At 36.7% G+C, this 12,596-nt stretch overlaps 1 protein-coding gene across 1 annotated transcript in view; it reads right to left on the bottom strand.

The window, feature by feature from the left end:
* CCDC158 (coiled-coil domain containing 158) overlaps positions 1–12,596 on the bottom strand; it is a 75,944-nt gene that overhangs the window by 38,327 nt on the left and 25,021 nt on the right. The window contains exons 12-15 of the mRNA XM_060011693.1: positions 11,325–11,437; positions 7,189–7,347; positions 5,730–5,822; positions 4,843–4,938 (exon numbers count right to left, since the gene is read on the bottom strand). Coding sequence (XP_059867676.1) covers positions 4,843–4,938; positions 5,730–5,822; positions 7,189–7,347; positions 11,325–11,437 — 461 coding nt within the window. The remainder of the gene's footprint in view (positions 1–4,842; positions 4,939–5,729; positions 5,823–7,188; positions 7,348–11,324; positions 11,438–12,596) is intronic.

Below are 12,596 nucleotides of genomic sequence, written 5' to 3'. Positions count from 1 at the left end.
ATTTGATTAGCTTCCTATTACATTTTGACTCTGAAATTATTTTATGTTAAATTTGTTTCCAAAATACCTTGCAAATTATATCTCTAATGTACCTCCATCTTCCCCAAATACTGTTCTCTCTAATGGCCTTGAGTGCATTACAGGCAAACTAATGAGTTATAATGTAAGATAAGTAATGTCTAGGGAGAATGTGTGCTTCTCAACTCCTCCTAGCTCCATTTTCCAAAGATAGAAGATGAATGTAAAAGCTAAAAATAAAAGCTTGATCTCATTCAGTTTGAATTAGACTACTCTATTTTGAGAACGTCTGACCAAATCCATCTCCTATAATACTTATGTTCCTGTCAGAAGGCGGTAATAAAAATGGAATAAAAATATACTGTTTAGAATATATATATATATTTTTATATTGTATACTAAAAATGGGTGAGTAGGAAATAAGACAAAAGTTACAAAGTCTTGCTGAAAATCTTGCTCACATCATGGGTACTTCAACAACGAAGATCAAGCACAGCTAGCACAAATTACAGTGCATGTGTACAGAGTCTGATATATAAACAAAATAAATTATACGATCCTGGAAATCTTTTATTTTTATATGCTACAATAGCCTTTATCTGAAACTTTCATCTAAAATCGTCTATGTCAAGCTACCAATTATTTGTGTGTATGTGTCTGTCTGTGTAGGTATGTATTTAGATACACATACATATATACATGTTCTTGGTGTTTGAGCTTGGATCAAATCACATAATATAATTTTTCTGGTTCTACCATTTTCTCACCTGTTAAAACTAGGGCAATCAATTGGATAATTTTTAATGCCTTTGTACTTCCAAAATGGTATAATATTCATCCACAAAGACCTAATGAAATACACTGTTGGTTCAGGTAGAGTATCTATTTACGTCATCATCCATTTATTTTGTTTATAAACAGCATTCAACAGTGTGGTGTAGAGAATGAATACAGTATAACTGGCTAAGGAGACAGGTTCTAGGCTCAGGCTCTCTTGGTTAAGGGTTGGCACAACTGGGTTTTTGGAGTGTGAACTCTGTAAGTCACTTAGCTTCTCCAAGCCTCAGTTTCCTCCTCTGTAAAATAAGTATAATAACAGCACTTATCTCGTGCGGGTGGTTGTGAGGAATACATTATATAATCTATAGAAAGTATGCTGCACAGTGCCTGGTGTTCAGTAAGTAATGACTATTATTAGAATCATGGAACAAGAAGACTAAAATGAAACGAGATAAATGAAGGGGCAATGGAGAACAATGCACATAGAGATATTCTGCTTTTAAACATAAGACTTGGCATTTATTTTTGCTCTATCTGAAGCCCCACTAAAATGACACTAAAGAAATTAACAGGGATAAAGAGGAAAGGAAGGCCAGGGTAAGGGACAGGGCAGCAAAATGGGAGGACTGGCTAAAAATTTATGGTAGAAGCTGTGAGAATACCAGATGTCCTCCCCACGGAGTCAGGTAATAATTCGTTCTTTTCCCCTAAATACATTTAGAGGCTTAATCTCTGGGTGAGATTGAACCAAAGGACTTTAGGCTCCAAAAGGATATCTGGCATGGCAGGAGGAAGGTTGCAAACTGAAAATATAAGCATAAAGTAAGATTTACAGATATATAGATACCCCAGATTCCCTGCCTCACTCACCTCTCAGAATACTGGCAGATAGATTTATATCTACAAGTCTGTAGTAAGACAACCGCTCTTTAAGGGAATTAACAGGACCAAGAAAAAAAACTAAGATCATTTTTAGATCCCTCGGTTAAAAAGTAATATCTAACCATCTACTAGCTAACAAATCCTGTGAACCTTACGAAGTGCTTTTCATTGGTTTTTTAGGGCCTCAGTCTTAAATATGAATGGAGAGCCAATGATCGCCAAACAGTGAAGGAAAATCTCCAACATGAAAGACAGACATCAAAACAAACAGAAAAAAAATGAATTTAAAGAAACAGCAATAATTTAGGTAACAGAAGAAATTACTGAAAAACTGATACTAATATCCTTAGACGGAAATGAGGAAGTACTGCATCCACAAAAGAACATAAACCTATATAAAGAGAAGATTTAAAAAACAAGAAAAGCCTCCTGGAAATTTTTAAAAATACATGATATCAGAAAAAAGATTCAATAGATGTTTGGAAGATAGAGTTGAGGAGTTTTCCCAGAAGGTGGGAATAAAATATGAGGAGATGGAAATTGGAAGTCAAAATTAAAGGAGATTAGAGAATAAATCCAGAAGGCTTAATAGGTGACTTAACAGGAATTCTAGAAAGAGAGAACTGAAAAAATGAAGGAAGAAAATGATCAAATAAATGACACAAGAAAATTTCAGAGAAGAAAGAACATAAGAGCCTGCACAATGAAGGGAAAAAGACCCTCAGCAGAGATCACCCTGAAATGAATACCAGAGGTAAAGAAAAGACTCTAAAATCTTTGAGAAACAAACAGGTCACATACAAAAGCCCTGGAATCAAAATGGCACAATAGCAACAACATTTTGCACATCAATCAAATGTAAGTGAAGAATAAAGGTATTTTCAGACATGCAAGGTTTTAAAACACTTAATGAATGAAATGCACCCATTCTCAGGAAACCACTGGATTATATAATCTCTGCCAAATGCTGGCAAGGCTGTGGAACAAGAGGAACTCTCATTCACTGCTAGTGGGAGTGTAAAATGGTACAGCCACCTTGGAAGACAGTTTGGTAGTCTCTTACAAAACTAAACAGATTCTTACCATATGACCCAGCAATCATGCTCTTGATATTTGCCCAAAGGAGTTGAAAACGTGTCCACACAAAAACCTGCACATGGATGTTTATAGCAGCTTTATTCACAATCACCAAACTTCGGAAGCAACCAAGGTGCCCTTTAGTAGATGAACAGATAAACTGTGGTACATCCAGACAATGAAAATTCAGTGCTAAAAAGAAATGAACTATCAAGCCATGAAAAGACATGGAGGAATCCTAAATACATATTACTAAGTGAAAGAAGCCAATCTGAAGAGGCTACATACTGTATGATTCCAACTCAATGACATTCTGGAAAAGGTAAAACTGGGAGACAATAAAAAGATCAATGGTTGCCAGGGGTGGATGCGGGGGAGGCAGAACTTTTAGTAAAGTGAAAATACTTCGTATGATATGATAATGATGGATATATGTCAATTATGACATATGTATAAACATTTGTCCAAATCCATAGAATGTACCACGCCAAGAGCAAACCCCAAGGTAAACTATGGACTTTGGGTGATTATGATGTGCCGATGTAGGTTCACCCTTGATAACACATCATTCTGGTGAATGATGTTTATAATGGGGAGGCTGTGCATGTGTGAGGGCAGGGAGTATAAGGGAAATCTCTGTATCTTCTTTTCAATTTTGGTGTGAATCTAAAACTGCTCTAAAAAATAGTCTTGAAAAAAAGGCAGTAAAAAGAGCAGACAAAAATATGACCAGAAACCAAGAGAAACAATGGTCAGAAGTTCATAGGGGATTCAGACAATGGAGTTATCACATACCAATTTAAAAAATAAAGTTACTTAATAGTACAAGTCACAGAAGGAAACAAGAGAATGGAGCAGAAAAAATAGTCAAGAATATAAAAGATAAAAATTTTCCAAAATCAATGAAAGATATCAATCCACACATCCAGGAAGATCAGTGAGCCCCAAGAAAGATAAATACAAAGAAGACTATACACAGGCACATCACAGTCAAACTGCTTAAACCAAAACAAAGAGAAAATCTTTAAAGTGGTTAGAGAAAAAAAGTACCTCCCAAAAAGCGACAACAAGACTTAAAACTGACTTGTCAGTAGAAACAATGAAAACCTGAACACAATATTTTACAATGAATTCATTCACCGATTAGACAAATATGTACTGAATACCTACCACATGCTAGATACTGTTCCAGGTGCTTGGAACACATCAGTGAATAAAACAAAGAATGTATGTTACATTTAACGTGTAAAATTATATAATAAACATTTTTAAGGGAAGAAATTGTATAAAACATGCTTAACACTCTATTTAGATAATACACTTCATTACTGCTGTTAGAATTACAATTAAAGTGTTAAATTTAATAGACTTATGACTAGTACTTTTTCAGTGATGGATGAGATTCTTTATAATCAAGTACAGTCTATGTATTAAAGAGCCTAACTACTAGGCTGGCTTTTGGGTAATGAAGAGTCATGGAATTTCAGAGCTGATCTTCTAGAAAACCCCAGAGATGATCTATAGTCCAGACTCCTCATTAGAGATGAAAAGGAACAATATATTTAACTCAGTTTCCAAGGTCACACAAAGTAGTTAGAGACACATCTTGAGTCCCAGTGACTCCTGGTCAAATGTTCTTTGTTGTGTTTGTTGTTTGCTTCATGGGGAGAGGGGTTTAATTTAATTTTTATCAATGTAACGTGCATATAGTTTTAAAGGTAAAATGATTTTATAGCACTTAAAACAAAAAGCAGCAGTCTCCTTTCCTTCCTCTGCCCACCTCCAAGTTCCAGTCTCCAGAGAGAACCATGTTAACTTCTAATATTAATAATATTCTTTTGTTTGACAGAATGTTACTTGCTGGGTGATAGCTAGTTTATCAGTGCACATAACTCATATGTGTGAAAATAGTCCATTTCCACTTTTTCATTTTGCAGTGCATGCTTTTCATTTAAATGCATAAGCAGGATAACTGGTAGGTTACTAGCAACCCTGTTGCTATATGTACAATAGGACTATTAACTAATGAAATTGATTTTCATGTGTGATTTCATGTGTGATTAGACTACAAGACTAGTTACTTACATGAGATAGGAAGCTGGCTGCAGACTGGGCAGCAGATGGCTGTAGAAGGCGTGGTTTCACAGAAGAATTGGAGGTGTATCCAGGGCCCTTAAGTTCCTGGAAGACAATATACATGTGAGCAAAATAACTGTCAACCTACAGTGAGAATTGTGAAATCAAAATGTATTTTTGCAAATATAATTTCAGTCTTACATGTTGAACTTCTACAAAGTTTTAAGCCAAAGTATTAAGCAAGATGATTCGGGTGTATATCACTCTTTGGGGACTAATCATGGGCTTAGGAAGATGCCTTCACACTTCTGATGGATAAAATCATTCCAGATGTGAAAACATATCTTGGATGGGATGCTACTACGTTGGTTTCTAACTTTGCCAAACACTCCACACTACTTCTGACATACTACTGAGAAAGACCCTCTCCAACTATGGAGTGCTTCTGCCTGTGAAAATATCCAGTATTGAGACTTTAAAGTATGTCTGCAACTTTAAAATATACTCGAAAGCCAGACATATACTCCAGTGGAAAAATCTACTATTTTTAAAGAAGACATGTTTTGTCATGCAAATTACATCATTTTTTAAATTTTCCAAACAAGCCAAACATACTTGACCTCCTGTACACAAACCTCTGGTTCCCCAAGGTAGGTACTTCTATGTTTCCCTCATTCAGTATAGACTTAACATAAAGCATGGTGCTTCAATTTGTTACTATATATGAAAAGGATAGGTATAATCTGTACAATGCACAGATTTTATAATTGCTAATATTAGATAATGTTAAAAGTACACTTGAATGTATCTCAAGTACATGGGGAATATATGAAAGTATATCAAACCAAGGCATAATTTTTGCTTAAACTACTATTTTTGATGAAAAAAGATCTTACTTTTACATCCAAAGTGTGTTGAAGTTTTAGGTGCACTGATTTTTGTTCCTGATGCTGTATTATATCTTGACATTCTGCAAACTGCAAAGATGCCTACAATCAAGCAACCACATGTGGTTTACCCTCCATTCTGTATGCAATTTTATTTTATTAATGTATAAATGCAGAGTTGCCATCTCTTCAAGGAAACTGCCCCTGTTCTTGGCACACTGTATTACATTTATCTATTTATTTATGTTTTATTCAGAAAACTTGAGAGTAATTGGAGGCCATGTCTCTATCCTCTATAGCCCCAGCATCTACATGGCATTTAGTATGTGGAGGGCACTCAGAAGAATGAATGAACTAAGGATGAAATGAGCAAACAGCTTTAGCAATGTAAAAACATTTCTATAAAAATAACCACAACTGAAATTCATTGAGTCAATATATCATGTTCTAAGACCTAAGTTTAAATAGGTGGGATCACAGGTCATTTTCTATCACCATGAATGCTCTGATTTCTCAAGAATCAATGACTAGTCTTGGTATATTTTTAGGCTTCCAGAGTTTTCAGGGGACACAAAGAGAGATTTACTTCTCTACAATAAATGGCAATGACAAATACAGTGTCATCATTGATCCTTCTCATTCTTTAAGCTGTGTTCCTCACCTGCACTTTTTCTTTTTTTTAATTGATTAATTTATTTGTTTTTTTTTAATTTTATTTTTGGCTGTGTTGGGTCATCATTGCTGTGCGTGGGCTTTCTCTAGTTGCGGTGAGCGGGGGCTACTCTTCGTTGCAGTGTGCGGGCTTCTCACTGTCGTGGCTTCTGTTGTTGCAGAGCACAGGCTCTAGGCGCGCAGGCTTCAGTAGATGTGGCACGTGGGCTCAGTAGTTGTGGCTTGTGGGCTCTAGAGCTCAGGCTCACTAGTTGTGGCGCATGGGCTTAGTTGCTCCGCGGCATGTGGGATCTTCCCGGGCCAGGGCTTGTACCTGTTTCCTTGCATTGGCAGGCAGATTCTTAACCACTGTGCCACCGGGGAAGCTCCCCACCTGCACTTTTTGAACTCCACAAAGTGCCAGACGTTAGCATTACTTTATCTATGTATGGATATTATTAACAGACTGTATTCTACCTAGTATTCAAGTCCTTCTTTGATGGTAAGTTAGATTGGTGGTATTTTTAGTTATTCAGGTCACAAAGGATACCAGCAGCATCTTACATCTTATATCTGACTGCTCTTGTGACCTGTTAGCCAGAAAAAAGATAATTTTGTAAAAAGTATGCATCATGACTATGTTTTTAAAGCTCAGCCTTCTGTACAGGATACAGTTTTTTTCTTGTGTGAGGTGACTGGGATACAATACAGTTTGACAGATTTGGTTCTATCAACATGGACCTTTCATTCAGAACAATTCCACTTGGTTAATAACTATTTAGTTGATAACCATTTTATATATTTAGTTAATAACCACCTTATCAAGAGCAACTTCCATATTAGCAACCTTTTCTTTCAGTCGGCGTTCCTGAGATCGTAGGACTTCTAGTTCTCCCGCCATCTTGTTTTTCTCTGCTGCAACAGTACTCAATTCCTGGCTTAATTTTGTCTTTTCTTCTTTTAGCAAATGCTTTTCCTACAATTACAGAGGAGAAAATATCAGAAATAATATACTGATGTAGATGCTGAGATGTGATGGAAATATAAAACTATTATGTAAAGATCTGAACTATAGCTTAACTGTATATGGATTGGAGTTGGGAGCTGCTAGAATTATGTTACCATGTTCTCTCTCATTTTTATCACTACTAGTTTATTACTTCTTTCTAGGCTTACTAAATCTTTGATAAAACCTATGAAATATGTAATAACTGTGCTGTCATAAAAAGAGACAGTGTTGTGGTGAACTGAGAAATCATATACCAAATCAAATTGAAACTTCTTTAAAATGACACAAGAGATTTAAAGAAGACACACGTATTTGAAATCTTTATGGGTTTTCTATTTTGTTTCAAGGTTGAATATTAATTTCACAAATGGTTAAATATTCATTTCACAAATGCCTACTATAGACCCTCTGGCATAAAAAGAAATAGGGCACACAGTTCCTGTCCTCAAAGTCACTGTGATCCAGTGATGAGAATGAGCTTACTGATAAACTTATGGAGAATCTTTGGTATCTAACAAAGTTTCATTAAAATTAGTTCATTCCTTTAAAATACATCATGAAATGGGTGGAAGAGAACAAATGCATAGTAATCAAGTTAAGATATAAACCTGAACTTACTGAGTCTATATTTCTTTCTATATGTATATTTTTTTCATAGAGAAAATGTTTAATGTAAACAAGGTAGTAGGTATCACCACTGTAATACACATTCTGGATACAAATAGTTTTTCCTTTTCTGATGAGAAAGAAAGAAGGATTAATTTTTCAAGCTGCCTCCTTCCTGTTTGAGAGGAATGTCATCGAGCTTTGATGAACACCTTCCTTTACTAGGTGAAGGTGTTTCTGGTGACAGCAGGCAGTAACCTCTTACTGCCCTAAGTACCCTTGGGGAGGACGAGGATAAGCCCTGCTTTAGGTTCCAAATAGGCAAATAATGGAAGAAGAAAAAGAAAAGAACAAATTTAGGATAAGAAATGGAGGGGAGAAAAAAGTGGGAAAGAACAAAAGCACAGGAAATAAATAAGTCCATATGATGAGGGGTATGCACAAATGTATGTATATATTCGTTAATACTTAGCCTCATTCTAAAAAAAGTATTTCAGCATTTTCGGTAAGGGGAAAGCAATTATTTTAGTTGCCCTTATTTTCTGCTTATGCTGTTTACCTTCTCATCTCCATTACAGTCAGTTCTGTTATAACTCTTCTTCTAAAAGTGCAAATTTGTTCCAAAGTGATTGATGTTATCAGGGAACATTTGAATATAACACAAATTTCACATTTACTTATGCAGAGTTTCATTTATGAGACATACGGGGTCAAGGCAGAAAACAGCACCCAGCTAAACAGAGCTGCACAGAAATACACAAAAAGCATACATACACACTCTTCAAACAACTATCAGCTCCCTCAGTTTACCGTGGGTTATGAGCTATGTCCATGCACATACTGTGTTACAGGAAACCCACCTTCTACCCCTTCTTAACAACTCCCATGCTGCCATTCTTCAAGGCACAAGCAAACTTCCAGTCTTTTTTAAGATAAAGGGCCATCCTAATTGTAGTATTTATGTATCTCATAACCATTTAACATGTGTAAAACAGTGCTTCCATTTCCATTAGGTTCCTGTTTTCCTTTTGTCACTGATGAAGTTCGTTAGTGTGGTGCTGATCCCACTGCTCTGATAAGCCCCATGGTGGCTTTTATGGCACAATTTTGCAGAGCGTGGTCGTTTCAGGAACACATATGTTGCACTACAGCAGAACTGAATATGCTTTGTTTATAACCATTCCGTCTCTCTACCACGAATATCCTTCTGCCTACTTCTTGCAGTTAAAATATTAGCTCTTGGACAGCTACATGTAAAAAAAATGAAATTAGAACATTCTTTAACACTATACGCAAAAATAAACTCAAAATGGATTAAAGACCTAAATGTAAGACCGGACACTATAAAACTCCTAGAGGAAAACATAGGAAGAACACTCTGACATAAATTGCAGCAGTATCTTTTTCGATCCATCTCCCAGAGTAATGGAAATAAAAACAAAAATAAACAAATGAGACCTAACTAGACTCAAAAGCTTTTGCACAGCAAAGGAAACCACAAACAAAACAAAAAAAACAACCCACAGAATGGGAGAAAATATTGCAAATGATGTGACCGACAAAGGATTAGTCTCCAAAATTTACAAACAGCTCATGCGGCTTATATCATAAAAACAAACAACCCGATCAAAAAATGGGCAGAAGACCTAAATAGACATTTCTCCAGAGAGGACATGCAGATGGCCAAGAGGCACATGAAAAGATGTTCAACATCACTAATTATTAGAGAAATAAAAATCAAAACTACAATGAGATATCACCCCACACCAGTCAGAATGGCCATCATCAAAAAATCTACAAGCAATAAAATGCTGGAGAGGGTGTGGAGAAAACAGAACCCTCCTATACTGTTGGTGGGAATGTAAATTGGTGCAGCCACTATGGAGAACAGTATGGAGGTTCCTTAAAAAACTGAAAATAGGGCTTCCCTGGTGGTGCAGTGGTTGGGAGTCCGCCTGCCAATGCAGGGGACATGGGTTTGTGCCCCGGTCTGGGAAGATCCCACATGCCGTGGAGCGGCTGGGCCAGTGGGCTGTGGCCGCTGGGCCTGCGCGTCCGGAGCCTGTGCTCCACAACGGGAGAGGCCGCAGCGGTGGGAGGCCTGCGTAGTGCAAAAAAAAAAAAAGAAAAAAAAAAAACTAAAAGTAGAGCTACTATATGATCCAGCAATCTCGCTCCTGGGCATATATCCGAAGAAAATCATTGTTCAAAAGGATACCTGCGCCCCAATGTTCACTGCAGCACTGTTAATAATAGCCAGGACATGGAAGCAACCTAAATGTCTATCGACAGATGAATGGATAAAGAAGATGTGGTACATCTATACAATGGAATATTACTCAGCCATAAAAAAGAATGAAATAATGCCATTTGCAGCAACATGGATGGACCTGGAGATTATCGTACTAAGTTAAGTAAGTCAGACAGAGAAAGACAAATATCATATGATATCGCTTATATGCAGAATCTAAAGAAATGATACAAATGAACTTATTTACAAAACAGAAACAGACTCACAGACTTAGAGAACGAACTTAGGGTTGCTGGGGAGAAGGGTCGTGGGGAGGGATAGATTGGGAGTTTGGGATTGACATATACACACTGCTGTATTTAAAGTACAATAGATAACCAACAAGGACCTATTGTATAGCACAGGGAACTCTGCTCAATAATCTGTAACAACCAAAATAGGAAAAGAATCTGAAAAAGAATAGATACATGGGGACTTCCCTGGTGGCACAGTGGTTAAGAATCCACCTGCCAATGAAGGGGACACGGGTTTGAGCCCTGGTCCGGGAAGATCCCACATGCCGCGGAGCAACTAAGTCCGTGCACCACAACTACTGAAGCCCACACGCCTAGAGCCCACAACAGGAAACTAAGCCTGTGCTCCACAACAGGAGAAGCCACCTCAGTGAGAAGCCCGTGCACCGCAACGAAGAGTAGCCCCTGCTCGCCACAGCTAGAGAAAGCCCCTGTGCAGCAATGAAGAACCAACACAGCCAAAAGTAAATAAATAAATAAATAAATAAATAAATTTATTTTTTAAAAAAGAATAGATACATGCAAAAAAATAATAAAAGAGGACCAAGGAAAAAAATAATAAAATAAAATAAAATTCATTCCAGAGTAGTTACAAAAAAAAAAAAAAAAATACTAGCTCTTTCAAGGTCCTGCTCAAATGTTCCTTCAGGAACTTTCTCCTCATTCTCTCTGTCAGGAATAAACTCTTGTCTTTCTTCCATTGTACTTTGTATCTCTGCTACACCTTCTTCTGTGTTGTAGTTTACTAATGAGTGAACATATTGGCTTCCCCCATTCCAAGGACAGAGACTTACCTTGTTTGCATTTGCCATGGCCTCTTCTAAAAATTGTATCTTGCTCTGAAGGGCATCTATCTGACCTCTTTTAGCCGTAATTTGTTTTTGCATCCCCATTGCCACTTTCATAGCTGGAAAAAAAGGAACTAAACTGTATCTTAGTTTCTAAAGTTTCTAAATTTTGAGAGGTGACTATAATTTGATGGTCAAACATTATGAGAAGGTGACAGGTAAGATTCCTCTAAGGCACCTGGACCGTTTCAAAGAAGTGTTCACAGAAAATGTCTTCAGATTTCACAATATTGGGATATAACAATTTTCAGCAATTACTCAGAGGTTTTGAGCTCAGAAATGTATATAAATGATGATGTTTTGTGATTCCTTGCTAGAATTAATTTCACTGGCCATCATAATTTGCCGTATCTCCAACAGTAATAAATAATGCTGACCAAGTTCATACTTACACATATAGGAAATATATACACACAAAATATATACAGTCATAAAATGAAAAATGTATATAGTATTTTTACTAAAATAATTTTTCTAGAAACTGATATATAAAATACCACGCAAGACATCTACTATTAGTGATCTTTTAAAAGATCCCAGTGATATCACAAACGACTCAATTTCCAATCTCATGGTTACCGTCATGTGCTTGGAACTCACTGCTGTTTCAGAAGTCAAACTGGCAATACAAGCATATATGTGATTATTTTACTAAAACTGATGACAGGATGAGAATGTTCTAGACAGGTAGTAGGCACTGAATACTTAAGATATGGCAGGCCACTGAAAAGATAAATAAAGTTCATCCTTGTTTGGAAATTCAAAGTCAGAGACCTTATGTTGTTTCTTGGAGTCAGCTGAGAAAAGAGGTTTGAAAATGCCACTGCTTTGAGTTAGGTCCAGCTAGAGCTTCGAGGTTAACAAGAAAAAGAAAATGTGCCATTCTTTAAAAGCAAACTATTGGAGGATGAAAGGTGTGACTTCTTCCTAACAAGATACAGTTCTTATAGCTAAACTGTCAAAGACAGGGTTAATACAGGCACAGTACACTGATTGGCTGGCATCATTCGCTCACCACTTTGAAGAATTTTGGTCTGATTAAGTGGATCATGGTTGGCCTTCAAAGGTAAATTTCTTAATAAAGTTTTTGTTTTAAGGTGATCTTAATCAATGAAAATAGGCATTCGAGAGCAAATACAGGATTACCTAGTTAATTTAACAATGGTAATGTGACTGGGGCAGTTGTGGAGAGGCCTGGAATACACTGAGGACGAGACT

This window comes from Delphinus delphis, chromosome 5, assembly GCF_949987515.2.
Source record: "Delphinus delphis chromosome 5, mDelDel1.2, whole genome shotgun sequence".
Lineage (NCBI taxonomy): Eukaryota > Metazoa > Chordata > Mammalia > Artiodactyla > Delphinidae > Delphinus > Delphinus delphis.
Note: the sequence above shows the minus strand (reverse complement) of the source record. Positions and strands in the feature narration are given on the sequence as shown.